Raw genomic sequence first — 16,731 nt, 5'->3', positions numbered from 1 at the left:
CAGAGGCACCAGATGGAGGTGTGACTTTGTTAGTTATTGCACCAAGATTAAATTATATTGAACATCAGGATATGTGACACTGCTACAGAAGTGTGGGGTTGAGTTGGTAAGGAATCCTGGTCTGAATGTGAGTGTGAGGGGTGCAGCTGGAAGGAACTTCATCCCCAGCTCAGGCAGTGCAAATGTGACTGCCAGAGTGGCTCCTGCATGGTCAGACACGGAAACTTCCTCAACAGTTTCCCCCCGGTCAGTATACAACATACTCAAGCATGCCTGTGAAGCAAGGGCCAAGTTTCTCCCCACTAACTTTTATTCCTGAGGCAGGTTGAAGCAGTAATTTCAAGTAATTTAGGGGTGTGTCAATTTCAAGATTTGCTTACATTGCAACTCATTAACATCGAGCCTGCAGATTATTTAAGTTAGTATCAGGACTCGAGTCACTTTTGTAGACCAACAAAGTCTACAAGTCAAGAGGTATTTTTTCCTATAGGGCAGATTTAAACTGTATGTAACAGTGCTTATAATATGCATTTCTTATAAACTTATACTTTTAATTACACTTATGTTCTTCTACTGTATTTCTACACAAGATTATCCATTCCTTATGTTCTTGGTAACTTCTTAGAAATGAACTGATGATGAAGCGTAACTATTTCAGATTAGACAGTATTTCATGCAACGTTTTATTGTAAAAATATTTTGAGATTTACAGTTCAGACCTCTTCAAGGTTAAGCACATCTTACAAGTGTGTTCCATTCTGAATGAAGCTGTATTTTCAAGAATTCAGGCAACCAAATCTGGTCTAACTGTAGATTCAGAAATTCTGTTACTGGAACCATTAAGTAAAACTAACAAAGGCAGCAAAAGCTAGAATAAAGCTATTGCTTGGTACTTTTATTCATAGACATGCAGAAGAGTGTAGTCAGTTTTGAAAGAGCATTGTAGACAACTAGGCCTATAGTAACCAGAAAATACTCTAAGTAATGATAGTTGAACAACTCTGCACAATAAACGTTTAATCATTTAATGGCTGGACTCTTTTATGAATGATCTTCTACGTCCTTCTGCTTCATCAGTGCACTCTTGTCTTCTCCATAGCGGCAGCTCATTTTGCTCCTGCCTGCAGAGACTTCCTTTCATTAGCCGCTTTTTGCTTTTGCTGCATGATTTCAGAGTCCCTGTGAAGAAAAAACATTTGGATATCAGATACTGGCTCACAATTTTTCTAAGCAGAATTCCCACCCTTTAGTAACCCCCATGTGAAAAAGGAAAAAAGAATTTCTCAGTTAGCCACAAGCACAGTGTTTTTATTACTCTGTTTTTTTCAGTGTATGCATTACTCCATGAGGCAGACAATTTACTTGATTAGTAGACCTCATGTAATTTTTTCAATTCTGGAAGTAAAGGACACAATGGATCAAACATCTTCAAGAAAACATTACACAACCTTTTCCTGTTTGCACTAGGCAAAAAACTGGTAAAAAAATATTTACAGGATGTAATAAAAATACATCTTCTTAATAGCAGATATAGCAAAATTTCATCAACAGTTTATGCTCAGGCAAGTGATTAGCTGATGAATAAAAACAAAGTACTCAAATGCTGTGCCACCTAAGACACTGGATTCTTTCTGACCCATCTCGCTCTCCTTTTTCAGCCTAAACATTTACTCACCTTTACTAGATCTTACCTTTGTTTCCTCTGAGAAGCAGACAAACTATCTTCTTTCCTTTTGCCTTTGAGGATCTCCTGAGTTTTCTTCAGGTTCTTTTGGCGAGCAAGTTCACGCTGGTTCCCACCTGCAAGATAATATACAGTCAAACAAGTACTACCACTTTTTTTTTTCCCCCCCACACAGTGTACCTGTGTAAAATTCTGCTATAAAGGCAGTACAGTTTGGCACAATGTGTAGAGCTGGTATGGTCATGTCTTCTACCTCAGCGTCCTCTCCCAGCATACACCAGGAGAAATTAAAGGCTCATAGCAGTTCCTTTTTCAATTCTATGTGTCATGTTCAAGAGATTACCAAAATCCTAATATTCCTTACAGAAACAAAATGTAGTTTGCCATAAAAGGCTGAAGGAAAATCATCACACCAATAGGCTGGGCAAAATCATGTCAGTAACTCATCCAAAGAAGAGTCATCCACTCTCAAAGAGAGATTGCTATATTCCATATAGCTTACAAATTAATTTTAGACCAAAAGAACAGCATTGAAATTGACTGCACTCAAATACTATTGAAGATGTGACCTCAAAAGTTTTTTTTTAATTTGAAATGAAGTGCAGAATGTAAGCCTGGGCCTTAGCAACTGGGTGGCATTACTTCCAACAAAAGTGAGAATAACATTACTTTAATATGTATATAAAGACACAAACCCACATCACTGTCAGTAGAGAGGACACTTCTTAGGGGAACAGACAGCTTTCCCCACGACTACCAACTCAACAAACTGCCAACAAGATTGAAATCCATCTCTTTGATCACACAAAGTTCTTGAGGGCACAACATCAAAACTAACCATCTAAATACTCAAGAGTCTTCCAGGCAATGGCCACAGACTGCAAACTCTTCTGCATTAGCTGGCAGTCTCTCCTCAGTATCCTCTTCCTTAGTTCTATTCTGCTCCAACCTGCCAGACCTGGTTCACTGGCTTGGTACTTCTTGCTCTACTTCTTTTGGACTGACAGTGTTCCAAGTATGCTGTGCATAATCATTTGTTCTGTTGAGCTAACACAATCACATTATTTTATATTAAAAAATGACAATTCAATCTCTCCATAATTTCTGTTGTCTCTCTTTTCAGTCTCTCTACAGTTTTAAGACTGTCAATGCCATCTTTCAGTCTCAATGCCAGAGATCTCAATCTTGAGGTGCCTGTAATTTCTGGTCTACAAAAGCATCTTAGGACTAGGTCACTTTTAAACAACAACCTCCTGGTATGATCCACCACTTTGTACCCACACCATTTCTGAGCAATCAAAGGTACCTGCCATGTCAACAAGTAGACAAAATCAATGCTGCAGAAGCAGGGGTTTGTGCATTCTTCACAACAGCCTATGGACTACCTGGTAAGAGATGCCAGAAGCTCAAGTGCAAACAGCCCTGTATGACTGCTGCTTCCCAAGAGCTGCTCTTGTCTTGAAAGATAACTTTTGTCTGTGACAGGACATAAGTACTACCTGTTGGAAAAGCTAAGAGAACTTATCATCCTCACTAGCATCCTGTCCCTGAAGTCCATCTAGAAGAAGGGCAGCTGTTCAGAGAACGAAGCAAATCAGCTGTCTCTGGCAGTACTAGTGTTGATTAGAACTTGATGACTCATGAGCAGATGACACATTCCAGGCCATAAATGGTTCCTGAGTTTTGTGGTGCTCAGGAGGCAAGAACATTATATGAAGGACTGGGCAGCAATGAAAGAGCTTTTCTAAGGTGCTGAAAAAAAATAAATAAACACAACAAAAAAAACCCTCAAAAGGCCAAACGCAAAAAACAGAAGTATCTTTTATCATGAAGAAAACAGAGACAAATTAAAAATGATCTGCTAAAGCCAGAATTACCCTCCACCCCAAACCTCACTACTTCCTTATGAGCAGTTACTCTCCACCCCTAAACTCCGGTTCTTCCTTGTTTTCCAAGCAAACAATGAGCACAGGCTCTGCAGAGTTTTTCCATACACACGGTAAGGTTTTAAACTTGGGAACATAACTCAACTGTATCACTAAAAAGCAGCTGGCACAGCAGAGCAGAGAAGGTAGAAAACCTGAGCAACACAGAATGCACACAAAGCATAGAATATCAAACAACTGTCTGAGGAAAAACTTCTACCATCAGTGCTTCCAAGAAAACATGGCCAAGCACTATTTGGTCCCATTACTTCATCTGCTGAATAAGTGTCTCTACCTTTAAGGGAACCACTGGTGTTTTCTACATTCTGTAATATCAACCTAAATCTTCCATGAAATTGTCCCAACAGAAGACAATTCAGCTTCCTGAAATTCAAGCATGAGCTACCACAAAAAGAGCAGTACATGCTTCCTGCTTATACATTTCTATACATTCCTTCTCAAGCATCCCCATCCTGGCCTGCTTGTGCAAGACATACTCCTTGCTTCAACCTGTCCTTGCTCTTCCAATGCCAGGAGAAGAAAAAGAAAAATGCCAACAAAAATCCTACATGCGTTTCTTTATTATGTTCTGTGCACAAACTGTTTACATGCCAGGTCTTCAGCTGCATTTCAGCAGCAGTGTGCCCTTGTAACTGTATTTTCGAGATGAATGTGAAAGCACAGCCCCAGAACTGTGGGTTTTTCCGAGTGAATGTGAAAGCAGGATCTCAATTAAACAGAAGGAGTTTCTGTACCGGCAGACACAACAGGCATTAGGCACAGGAGCGCTCCGAGCAGTCAGGGGAGCCGGAGCACCCTGGGCCCCGCTCAGTTCTCCGCCATTTTAGAGCGGCCGCACCAACACTGCCGCTCGTCAGCACGGCGACGAGTTACCGACTGCTCCTGCCCTTTCAACAACAGCTTCTACTACCACCGGTTCAGCAGCATAGTATTCAATGTCCAGCACTGATATAAAAGCCCTTTATTTCAGTCTGGGCGGCAGCTGGGGCTGAAATGAAGTGTGGCTGTTGTCTCAGCCCATTATCACCTTAATTTCTCCGCCCGTCCCGCCACCAGAAGGCGGAGGAGGATGTTTTCGCCTCCAGCCCCGGACGGCGGCAGGCGTGGGAAAAAGCCTCCTCCCCACGCACTCCCTGCAGGCGAGATTTCGCGGGGGGAACGCCAAGTCCGCAAACAGCCAGACGCGGCAGCGGCCACCCCCAGACCCCGGCCCAAGCCTGACCCCCAGCCGGACTGCCCTCGGCGTCGCGCCCATGCCCGGAGCCCACTAGGAGAGCGGCCCAAGTCCCGCGGCCCAAGTCCCACAGCCCACTTCGCTGCCCGACAGGCCCCAAGCAGCCGCCCGGCACTCACGGGTCATGGCGAGACGCTCAGGCGGCGCAGCACCGCTACGCCTCCCACCGACAGCGCCCGCGGAGCCCGGCGCACGCTCCGCTCACCCGGCCGGAACGGTCCTAGGCGCCGCCCGCCGCCGCCGCCTCTTATAGCGCTGGCTGGGCGCTGACGTCACGGCGCCGCGCGGACCCGGCCCAATCAGCGGGACGCGCGCCGCTGCCTCGCGCCCTGGGATCTTCGTGCTGCGCGTCCGCCCGGCCCGGGTGCGCGGGGGAGGTGTGGGGGTTTGGCGTAACAGCGTGGGCTCGGGGGCAGAGCGGGCGCCTGGAGCCTGCTGCGAGCCGGCTGAACGGGGGCTGCTGGGGCCTTACCGGCGGCTACGGCGCCGCTATTACTTGTTCCGTAGAGGTCCCGCCTCCTGCCCCTCCTCTCCTGGTCGGCGCACGCTGATGACGTCGCGGGGCGCGCCGCCGGGGCGGCACGCCGTGAGCCGGCCGGGCTCGCGGCACCAGCGGGCCCCGATTTGGGCGCGCGCTTCTCCCGGGAGCGCCCGGCGCGCGCCTCTCCCGGCGGCGCCGCCGCCGCCATGTTCCGGCGGGCCCGTCTCACCGTGCGACCCAATGTGCGGCCCCCGGGCAGGGCCGCCGCCACCGGCACTGGCGGCGTGGACCCGGAGCCTCCGGAACGCCCAGGTTCGGACACCCCGGCGGCGGACGGAGCAGGGACCGCGGCGGGACCGGCGGACGCGCGGCGGGCAGAGAGGTGAGTCCCGCCGAGCAGGGCAGTGTGCCGGGCCGGCGGCGGCGCTGGGCCGCGGGTCCCCGGGAGCGGGACGGGCCGTGCAGGGCGGGACCCGGCGCATCCCGGGAGGTAGCGGTGGCTCCGCTGGTTGTCAGTGCTGTGATGCGGCGCTGGCTCGTCCTGAAGACCTCGTGGAAGACGAGGTGCGGTCCGTGCCCGGTGACTGCGTGTCCAGGGGTGTCAGGCAGGGACCTGTGGGTGTTCGGCGCGTTCGCAGCCTAAGATGAACCCGCGTTTCTTCACTGGCGTCCTGCAGTAGGTGCCTGGAATAACACTGCAGTAACTGCCCGGGGAGTCACCGTCCTTGGAGGTGGTTAAGGAAAGACTGGGCACGGTATTTAGTGCTGTGGGCTGTTTGACAAGATGGTGTTGGGGCATAGGTTGGGCTCGATGATCTCGAGGTGTTTTCTAGCGCAATTGCTCATGTGATTTTGTAAGTGAAGACTGCAAAGGAGGCGCCCAGTGTGGTCTGACACTCATAATTTCTGGCTCTGCAGCAGCCAGGAGCCCTGTTTTGCTGTGTGCAGCAAAAATTCTTTGTGCTTTGTAACCAGATAAGTTTGGCTTTGCATTCCTACAACATTCGCTCTTTTGTGTTAATTTCTTTATGCATTGGCAAGGGAGGACTTTCTCTCTTTATGCGGGTTTTGCCTATGCTTTAAGATTTTTAAGGGCTTTTTATTATGATGGGAGCACGTGGTAAAGTTACCCTTAGGACTGGCTCTCCCTGAGGACTTCCCTGTTGTAGGTTAAACCTGGCTGCTTGCCAAACCCGACACAGTTTGTTCATTGCTTCCTCACACTCCTGCCCCTCCCAGCCTCATGGAATGGGCAGAAAATGAAAACGTCAAAAGTGCAAGAAAGGGCATGTCAAAATAAAGATGGTTCAATAGATAAAGGAGTACCTGGGCACATAAGCAAAGCAGAATTGAGGATTCATTCACCACTACCTGCAGGTATTTTGTTATCTCCAAGAAAGAAGGGGTCGATGACTCATAAAAGGTACTTGGGAAGGCAAATGCCACAACTCCAAATTCCCTTTCTTTCTTCTTCCCTTGGCTTTTACTGAGGAGCATGATTCCACACATTGTGGGATAGGCCTTCAGTCTTCTGAGATCAGCTGTCCTGGCTGCATCCCCTTCCAGCTTCTTGCTGATCCCCAGTGTGGTCAGTGATGGTGCAGTGTGAGAAATGACCCTGGTGCTGCATAATCGTTGCTCAGCATTAGCTGAAAACATGGGTGTGCTGTCAGCAGTGTTGTGTGACAAATCTGAAACAGCACCATGTGAGCTACTGTGAAGGAAGTTAACTCTGCCCCCACCAAAGGCAGTACAGATCAGTGTTTCAGGACATGTCCTCATTCTGGTAATTGTTCTTCAGAACAACATTCACACTTCTTTTGTACAGTTGGGTTTGAATCTTTCATAAATACCGTTATTCTTTTAGTTGAAGATTGCCCCTTATGACAATATGATGAAACAGTGTCAGTGTCTTCTGTTTCAGTGGCTGGAAATTCAGGTATCAGACTAGTTGTCATGGCATGTCTTTAGGAAACCCATACTGCCTTTTATTCAGCTTGTATCTTACATCTTTACGTGTTTAGCGTTGTGTTTCAGGATTTCATTCTTTCAAGTTGTATTTATAATTCTTTTATGTTACAGGGATCACCTTACTGGATCTTTTGCTATTTGATTTTTTTTAAATGAAGAAATTTTTGCTATTTTTTCACTTAGATGCTACCGTTGCTGTTTCAGCAGATTTGTAAAAGACTTGTGTTTGTAATTTAACAGGTGCATTAGTGTAATATAATTTTAAGTTTCAAAACTTCGGTATTGGTGTGACTCTGAAAGGGACTGTGATCTATTCTCACGGTCTAAAACCAGGCCTTTGCCATTTAGCCTTCTGACAGGGTAGCCCACCTAGCTGACCAGGGGAAGCCAGTTCTACTGAAATCTTTTTGGATTTCAGTAGAACTTTCCGTACTGGCTCTCACACTATCCTTCCTTCTGGGCAAAACATCCAGCACACACGTGGATGAACACATCATGTGATGTGTGAGCAGCTGGTTCATGGGTTGGGTTACAGTGAATGGGTGACATCAGTCTGGTGGCTGTTACTGGTGGGGTTCCACAGGGCTTCATCCTCAGCCCTGTGCTCTTCAACAGCTTAATAAATGACCTGGACACAGGTTTCAAAGGAATATTAAGTAAGTTTGTATGTGATACAAAATGGGAGGCCCTTGTTGACTCCCTGTTGACTCCTTTGAGGACGGGAGGCCCTGCAGAGAGACCTCAAGAAATTTGAGGGCTGGGCAAACACCAGCATATGAAGTTCAAAACGGGAAAGTGCCAGATTCTGCACCTGGGGTGGGGCAGCCCTGATAGTATGGACAGACTGGGGAACAAGAGACTGGAGGAAAATGACCTGGGGTCCTGGTCAGTGACCAGCTGAACAGGAGCCAGCAGTACCCTGGCAGCCAGGAGGGTCACCCACATCCTGGGGGCATCAGTCAGGCACAGCATCACAGCCAGGCAGGGGAGGGGATTGTCCTGCTCTGCTCTGCACTCACCTCGAGTGCTGGGGACAGCTTTGGGTACCACAGTATAAGAAAGACATTGAGATGTTAGAGAGCATCTGCCCAAAGAGGGGCAACAAACATGGTGAAGGGCCTTGAGGTGAAGCTGGATGAGGAGTGGGTGAGGCCACTTGTTCTGTTCAGTCTGGAGGAGACTGAGGGGAGACCTCATTGCAATCTACAACTTCTTCATGAGGGGAAGTGGAGGGGCAGACATTGATCTCTTCACTCACAGCTGCTCAAGTCTGTGTCTGTAGCATCAATCACTTTACATTGTTTGTTTTCTGTATACTGAATAAATTTTGTTAATGGAAGCGAAAATTTTGTAAGAGAATTCTGATTTTTTAATATACTTTCTGTTAGATTTTATTTAACTGTTCAGAAATCCAGTGCTGCACTCTTATTAAAAACTCCACATAATATAGGTGGTATGGAGAAGGTGAATGAAGAAGTACTTTCCTTGTCTCCTGCTGTACAAACAGTGAGTGTTGAGTGGAACTTGCAAGGATCTCATTCAAAACACCTAAATAGGCACCATGTAATAAGCCCTCTGAACTCTTGGCCGAAGGGCGTTCCATACTGAAAATGTGTATGAACTCACAGTGTGGGACAGATTTATTCAGCCATTTAACAAAGGCTGCTAAATGCAAGCACATCATCTGCAGCATTTGCCTGAATCATAGAAAGTAGCTGGAGAGAATTTTGAAAAGTTTGACTACGTGTTTATACTTTTTTATATTTCTTGGAAAGCATTTACTTCTGACCATTTTTAAAAACGTGTGTCACCTCCATGGGTGTGGTTGTGCTTACGTACAGAAACAAGGCATAGTTCCAACATAAAATTAAAAAAACTCTCTTTATGACACAGTTATAATTATACTGCAGTCTTACTATGAGCAACAGCCATAGTAAGCTAAACACTGGTGGAGTCAGCAGATTTGGGATGATCATAATGGTTGGCAATTTTACTTGTACTTTGAAAATTATTTCTGCATAAGTGATAGAAAAACTACTTACATACAGAGTTTTCCACGGAAGCTAAGAGCTATTGATGTGTTAAATGTGAGCAGCAGTTTGACTGCTGAAGTTTTTCTGGAACTCACAGTTTACATGTCATCTACTTGCCAATGAGTAAGAGGAATGCTCTCTTTTGTTGTAATAAAAATCATCAAACCACTGTTACATACAGCTTTGTTGAAGTGTTTTTAATATATCACCTATGTTATGTGGGTAGTTTTTTATAAAGCTTTATATTGGTATTTTCAGCTGAAAGGAGAGAGCCTTCCAAAAAAAAGAGATACTGTTGCAAGCTTGTAGATCAGTGATTAGTATTAGAAAATAATATGTCAGTTCTTAGAGCTGATTATTTGATGAGGAAATACCAGCTACATGTTGGTCCTAGCATAGCTTCTTGTGTATAGTTGCTTTCCTGTAGCCTGATGTTTATACTGGTTGGCCCATAAACACATATTGAAAGTAAGAGTGACAAATCTATCACTGTAAAGAACTTCAGAATACTTTCTTAAATTTTCTAGTGATGACAAGGCGGACAATACAAGTGGCACTGGGGAAGCTAGTAAACCTTCAGAGATGCTTACACAGAGAAGAAAACGTATCTCCACCATGCCAAATCTTGTCAAACCCAGAGCTGGACCATCGTCTGCTCAGCGTTCTGCACCAAAACTGCAGAGGCGAACATCACAGGCTTCTGATGGCAGTGCTTCACTTCAGAAGGATCCCTCCCCATCAGAAAAGAGTAATGTTGAAAGCTCTGTAAAGTCTCCTATGCTTCCTGAGAAGAAAACACCTGTGCCACAAGTGCCACAGTTTTCACCGCTAAAAAAGTCTGCGAACAAAGAGCAAACTGTTGGTGTAACTACTCAGAAAAATGATGATGGCTCGCAGAAGAATGTACCCTCTCCTCTCAAGGAGAGACCAACACAGGAAAGATCACGAACACAGGAGGAAAAGCTACCTGTGAAACCTTCTCATGAGAAAGTCAAACGAACATGTTCTGACCGTGAAAGGATCCTCAAAGCTCGTAAATTAAGAGAAATGCTTAAAGAAGAGCTGAAGAAAGAGCGGATGGTAAGGCCTCTGTGTTAAGCAGTGAGCTTATCTGTGAAGGGCTAGACATTTGATTCACCCTGCATACATTATCTCTTTGCAGTAATGTTTTCTGATGATTGTCAGCTGCTTACTGCTAGTCATCTGTCATACCTCATAACTCTCGTGTGTTTATTCTGTTTAAAAGCAGTAGCAGCACTTTGTTCCCTAATAATACAGATTTTATAAGGAATTGCCTAAGTTTTTCTTTGATTAGACCACAAGTCTTCTTGGCATGACACCTGGTTTTATTTTGTAGTCAACATTCCAATTTTGAAAGTTTCACAGGTTGTAATACAGCAGGGAGATGTGCTGCAAGAAGTTTGGATTTGGTGGATATTTTTTCAAGCTGATCATTGTCAGAGTTCTGTAATTTTGAATAACTTTTAACTTATTTGTGTCAGGTATTGAATGCTTCTGAATGGGTAAGTGGCTTAAGGGTCTGCTGCCCTCGCTGAGAAAGGGACACTTTTAAGATAATCTTGTTTTGGTTCTTGGGAGTGGTGTGTGTGTGTGAACAACAAAATTCCATTAGTGGGGTGCTTCATAAATAAACAAAAGTAGCAATAATTTGTGAAATATAAAATATTTTCAGGGTGAATCTAAGTGTTTATTGTTTTCTTTTGTTTCATTTTTGGTTTGTATAGAAGAAGTTGAAACACAGGCCTCCAGTAATTGAAGGACGTTCTCCACCAGATCGTTCTAAAATGACAATGAGAGACTTAATATACTATCTGCCAGAAAACAATCCTATGAAGTAAGTATGACTTTTTGTCTCTCTCCTTAGGTTAAATTACTTTTTGACCTCTATAATACTTAAATATGGTGTATTAGCACAGATGCAGTATTGTTGCAGTGGTAACAAAAGCTTCTAGACTAGCTTCTAGTTTTCTCATCTGCTTAATTCTAGTACAGAAGTGAGAATGGAGCTTAGTGTACTTGTTGAAATACACAAATGTGAATCTGTCCCTAGTGTTGATTTATCTCTGAAGAAATACAGACTAGTAGATTTTTTTTTTCCAACTCCCTACTGTGAAATTTTTAGTTGTGGCTGTTAGGGATGTTATAATTGCCCACCAGACCCAGTGGACTCAGGAAGCTAAGCATTTCTTCTCCTAGGCACTAAAATGCGAAATGCACTTCAAGACCCTAGAGGTGTTTACATTCCTTGTGGATGAGTGTAGCTGCTGCTGCTCCACTGACACATTTCACTAATGCAGCTAACTGCACAGACTGTCACAGACAGAGCAGAGCAGGGCCTTTTTCCTGCAACTACCAAAAGCAGTCACATGACTAGAAATTCAGTTATCCAAATTCTCTTCTTTCAGTAGTAGATGAGTTTTCTGGTATCCTCTATTATCACTTGCTTCTTAATGTTTGTGTGCTTGTGTGTTTTATTTATCACTTCCCTTATTTTTTTCTCTTACACTGAATAGTCCCCAAGGAGGTAAAAAGCAAGATGCTCTCGCATTACCTGTATCCATACAATGGATTTCTGCTTTTTTTTGTCCTTACTTGTACAAAAAAGGGCAAAATTTACTAAGCAGTGGTGGTTGTGAATTCAACCTAGATGTAATACAAAGAACTGAAAAAAAAGCTTTGTATTTTCTTGTCCATAGTGCACTAAAAGCCAGTTTTGTGGAAGAAAGCAGAAATATATCTGTACAAACAATCATCTCTAGTTTTTTATGACATTCTAGGTCTTCATTGGTAGAAGAAAAGAGAACAGAAAGAAGTTCTGCACTGAGTCAAATGAAAGAGTAAGTCTTGATGGTGAGGTATAGTCAGAAAGTTTTCTAGGGTAAAAAAACCCTGCATTTCTGTGATAATACTAACAGTAGAGGTATATTTTTTTTTACTGTTCAAATATCACAGTCTAATTTATAAAAATTGCAATTTTGGTTGGTATGGTGGTTAAAGAACATTTTGCTTTCAATGTTAAGTTTTGCATATTTCCATTTTACAGTAGAAGGAAAAGCAGGATTCAAAGTTCAGGTGTTGACTGATTTCTTGATCTGTTGTATTGCTGGATGGTTCATCAGATTGTTGAATGTGTATTGAATGAGCAGCAATTCAAAACTCTGGACAGTATTTTTATGTGCTGTCTTCAAAATTGTAGACAGGAAGAGAACAGTACTCCTGATCATGAAGAAGAGGAGGAGGAGGAAGAAGAGAATGGGGAAGAGAGTCAGGATGGCCCACTTCTCGTTCCTCGTGTGAAAGTAGCAGAAGATGGTTCAATCATTCTGGATGAAGAAAGGTGATAAATTCTGTGCCTGACTTATGGACAGTACTGCATTGCAGCTCAATTTGTAAATAGAGGACTACTTTGGACTGGGATGAGTATGAGTGTATTTATGTTTGAAAGTTGAGCTACACTAACTTAGGAAACTGTGCAATGATGTGGCAAAATACAAACAGCAGTAGACTGCATCTCTGTAGTGGCATACCTTATGATAAATGTTTTTGGGGAAGGAGGTAGAGAGGAAGATGACATTTTATTACTGTGAATGAACACTGAAGATTTGTCAAACTTCCAAATGTCTTCTGTTGAGCTGACTTTTTTGCTTCTCGTAGTTAACATGTGTCTGCTGACTGTTACTTGGGTATCAGTATGATTTGCTCTAGCTTTGTGTCTTGCCTGTTGCTGCTTTATTCTTCTGTCAGTGTTTTCAGTAACTTTGCTTAGAATATGATGTTTAAAAAGTAGATTATAAATTTTCTGAGTTCCCCAAAGGTATTAACTTGAAATTTAGGCCAAGGTTTAAGGATAAAGATGGCATGGTAAAAGAATTTGAAAGTATTGTAGAAGAATATTGAGGGGCGTTCATGGTTTTACAAAATAGATTTCTGAAATGTTTAAAAGTTGGGGGTTTTTTAACAGAAAAAGCAAATTTACTTACAGAGGGTAAATAGGGTAGTGTTTTCTTGCTGCATTCTCCTATTAAAGTATGTGTTAGTGTAATTATTAAAATTAATTACACACTAGAAATGCTCACTTTTGGAAAAAATAAATTGAATAGCTGTCTTATAAACATCTACTATATGGTTTTTCAGCAATATTTTGAGTTGAGTCTTCTTGTATGTTTTCTTTCCCAGCTTAACTGTAGAAGTTCTAAGGACAAAAGGTCCATGTGTTGTTGAAGAAAATGATCCCATCTTTGAGCGTGGCTCTACAACTACATATTCTAGCTTCAGGAAAAGTTTTTACACAAAACCATGGTCAAATAAAGGTGAATATATTTTTAGTTTCAAGCTTTGAGTCTGCAGAAAAGTTGTGGTTTTCACCCCCAGTGGAGTAAATGGATCTACTTACATGTCTCATGTAGTCTCAACCCTTCACACTCTTACAACAGGCAGAGCTGTGGTATTTACTGTGATAACTGGCATTTTTAAAAAATCCAGCGTCTGTTAATGTGTAGGCTACCTCTACTTTTTTTCTGCCATGGATGTTTAGATGCTGAGGAAATGCTAGTCTACTTTACCAAGAGCATAATTTTGGATTCTGGTTTACAAATATTTGAGTTCTATATGGTACTTAACTAGGTTGTTCCAGCATGGGCAGGAACAGGTTGTGTAAGGTATTTCTGTGTGCACTGATTTCAGTGCAAGTGGACAGCTGTGTTCTTATGAATGCGTGGGTTGGTTTCTTCTCTACCCCTGCTGTGAATTGACTATTATCTCTAGGTTTACAACACTCTGCAAGACTTCTTACAATTGGAAATTACTTTTTACCGCTATAGAGAGAAAAAATGGCTTCAGAATTCACTGTGGTCTCTTTGGAATGCACTCTTTTCCTGTGGGTAATGGAGACAGTAGATTTACATGATGTTTTTCTGATTTCTGTTTGTGCTTGTGTCCATAGTAAAAATGGACATAGACAATTTGGGGTTGGTTAACTTTGATTTGCTAGCTTTAGAAAGCACACTTCACATTCTTTAGTTTTCCGATAGTTTAAACAATTCTTTCTGTTGATAGTTCATTCAGCAAATGTTATTAGAGGGACCTAGGTAAAGTAACAAACATGCTGTATACATACTCACCTGGACTTGCAGCTACAGTAGACAATCTCAAAGTTACTGATCTTATGACATTAAGTTTGCAAGTTTTTATTTCTGATAGCAAGAAGGATGGCTTAGTAAATATTCAAGTGTGTGTAATTTTGTCTTTCTCTTCCCTTTTAGAAACAGACATGTTCTTTTTAGCTATCAGTATGGTAGGAACAGACTTCTCCTTGATTGGGCGGCTGTTCCCTCACAGAGCCAGAGCAGAAATTAAGGTAAAAATTGAAGCACTCAATAAAGAAATTAAACATCTGGTTTTACTCTTCTTTTTCTTCTTTGCATTCCTGTACTTCCTCTACCAGTGTTGGTAATTTTGGTGCAAATTTTCTCTACAGTAGTGCTTGTTTTCTGATACCTGTTTCAAGAAGTTGTAAGTGTCTGAAACATTAAAATGTTGATTGAATTTCAATCAACGTATCTAGTAAATGTAGCATCCTTAAACACACTTTGTTTAGTTAAAGAATGCTGATAAGCCTAAAGGGCTGTTTGGTGAGGGGCTTCTGTGTTATCTTTTTTGTTATAGACAGCTGGGAAAGTCTTTGATATTTCAAACCTTGCTCAGATTAACAGTCAGGAAAAGGTGTAGAAAATAATAAAAAATGTATCACTAGTGATAAGCTGTGGTAACAGATTTTATATTTAAAAACTAGTTACAAACTTGTGTTCTGTGGATATGCGTGTGAATTTTAACAACATTAGTCGGTTTGTTGTACTGAAGGATTAGCTTGTGCTGCCATTTTGTACAAGATATTGTTGCATTTCTTGCGTAACACAACTGTGCATTTGCTTTTAGAACAAGTTCAAACGTGAGGAAAAAGCTAATGGATGGAGAATAGACAAAGCTTTCAGTAAGTAAATATTCCCTACCCTACAATGGGTCATTAAGTGGTAGCCATCTATTTCAATGCTAATTTCTGTGTTTGCCTTGTTTGAATTACTTACAAGAAAGTTTTTGTTCATAGGTGAATCCAGAAGCTGTGAAATCTTAGGTTTTCATAACAAGCATAGTTCACAACAACGATCTTTAGTTTTGTTTTCTATCTTTTCTGGATGTTTGCTAAATGAGATTAATATTCTGCTAAATAAGATTAATATAAACTTTCTTCTGTAGATTCAGTGGAAGATAATTCTTCTTTTTAATGGGAATTTTTGAGTTAGTTATTGTAAACTGCTTTGAGACTCCTTAAAGACTTTCGTTGCTAGGTGAATGAGGTACATATTCCTACAGCAAGCAGTATGTTCATACGTTATTTGGTACTATGGTATAGTTTATGTATTTGTCAGTCCTTAAATTTTCTGAAGTACTTAGTTTTATAACTTGTTTTTTAAAACCAAACTACCATAATCCAGTCAGCTTTATGTCAACTTCAGCCCTTGCTCAGGTGATATAGAAAATACTTTCAAGAACTCTCTTTTTTAAATATATATGACCTTTGCTTTTTATTATTATGTCATGTATCACTGATTATTTTACAAAGATGAAACTTGAAAAAATAATCAACTTTGCAATCTGTTCTATTTCTTTGCTTTAATCTTATAGAAGAAAAACGACCCTTTGATTTTGAATTCTTTGCCCAGCTCCTTGAGAAGGTCTTAGCAGATGAGGGAAAGAGGAAGCAAAAGACTGTTAAAAGCCAGAAGCCAAAAGAAAAAAAGTCTCCAAGGCCACAGAAGAAGTCAAAAGGTATTTTAAAAATCTGCTTGGGATGGCATTATAGAGCAGTGGTCAGTAATGTGTTGCTAGCAGAGGAAAAATTACATAGGGCATCACATTTTCCTTCCCTGTTGTAGACAGGACAAGAAGATCTTAGCTTCATAGTGGAACATTTTCAGATGTAGTTTACTGATGTACATGATGGTAATCATTAGTAACAGAGCAGAAACATACCATGTTTCCACCATGATGCCATGGTGAAAATGGAGGTCTTCCACAATCTGAAGTGCTGATATTCTCGTTTACCAGTTGGTAAGTATCTCCATGAGTTGCTAATTAATCCACTTCTAGAATTTTTGGGCCAAAATCGTATTTTTGGCAAACTCTTATGTGTTGAAAGTTTTCTTTCATTTTAAATCCTCTTCTTTTAAGGGCTCTGTTTCTCCTTTGATAGTAGTTTAACTTCCTGAGTCTGAGCAGTATGATTGTTTTCAGAGAATGATGTAAAAGTTGATTTATCTTTCTGGTCTATTCAAAATAGATTATGTTTAATCACTGTTGATCAC

The 16,731-nt window shown here is 42.0% G+C and overlaps 2 protein-coding genes across 4 annotated transcripts in view; one reads left to right on the top strand and one right to left on the bottom strand.

The window, feature by feature from the left end:
• Window positions 1-652: 652 nt before the first annotated feature.
• On the bottom strand, window positions 653-5,161 carry LOC120513621 (small EDRK-rich factor 1). The gene is made up of 3 exons (XM_039733209.1): window positions 4,984-5,161; window positions 1,692-1,800; window positions 653-1,179 (listed from the first exon to the last, which is right to left on the bottom strand). The coding sequence occupies exons 1-3, from the start codon at window positions 4,988-4,990 to the stop codon at window positions 1,107-1,109; spliced, it is 189 nt and encodes a 62-aa protein (XP_039589143.1). The 5' UTR covers window positions 4,991-5,161; the 3' UTR covers window positions 653-1,106.
• Window positions 5,162-5,497: 336 nt separating this feature from the next.
• The window catches only part of BDP1 (B double prime 1, subunit of RNA polymerase III transcription initiation factor IIIB), a 51,254-nt gene continuing 40,020 nt past the window's right edge, over window positions 5,498-16,731 (top strand). For 2 of the 3 annotated variants that reach the window (XR_005630303.1, XM_039733203.1), the window contains exons 1-9: window positions 5,498-5,727; window positions 9,877-10,429; window positions 11,095-11,204; window positions 12,148-12,207; window positions 12,567-12,707; window positions 13,547-13,680; window positions 14,632-14,726; window positions 15,305-15,359; window positions 16,052-16,195. Coding sequence is in view for 2 of the 3 variants with exons in the window: in XM_039733203.1 (XP_039589137.1) it covers window positions 5,552-5,727; window positions 9,877-10,429; window positions 11,095-11,204; window positions 12,148-12,207; window positions 12,567-12,707; window positions 13,547-13,680; window positions 14,632-14,726; window positions 15,305-15,359; window positions 16,052-16,195 (1,468 nt within the window). In the remaining variant the exon portion in view is untranslated. The remainder of the gene's footprint in view (window positions 5,728-9,876; window positions 10,430-11,094; window positions 11,205-12,147; window positions 12,208-12,566; window positions 12,708-13,546; window positions 13,681-14,631; window positions 14,727-15,304; window positions 15,360-16,051; window positions 16,196-16,731) is intronic. The other variant, XM_039733204.1, reaches the window with a different exon arrangement.

This window comes from Passer montanus, unplaced genomic scaffold, assembly GCF_014805655.1.
Source record: "Passer montanus isolate IOZ18808 unplaced genomic scaffold, ASM1480565v1 scaffold84, whole genome shotgun sequence".
Taxonomy (NCBI): Eukaryota; Metazoa; Chordata; class Aves; order Passeriformes; family Passeridae; genus Passer; species Passer montanus.
Note: the sequence above shows the minus strand (reverse complement) of the source record. Positions and strands in the feature narration are given on the sequence as shown.

Bases quoted from the DNA above. Each gene is read 5' to 3' on its own strand.
- LOC120513621 (XM_039733209.1), bottom strand. The intron at 1,180-1,691 runs GTAAGATCTAGT...TTTTCTTCACAG, and splicing joins GCTTCTCAGAGGAAACAAAG to GGACTCTGAAATCATGCAGC.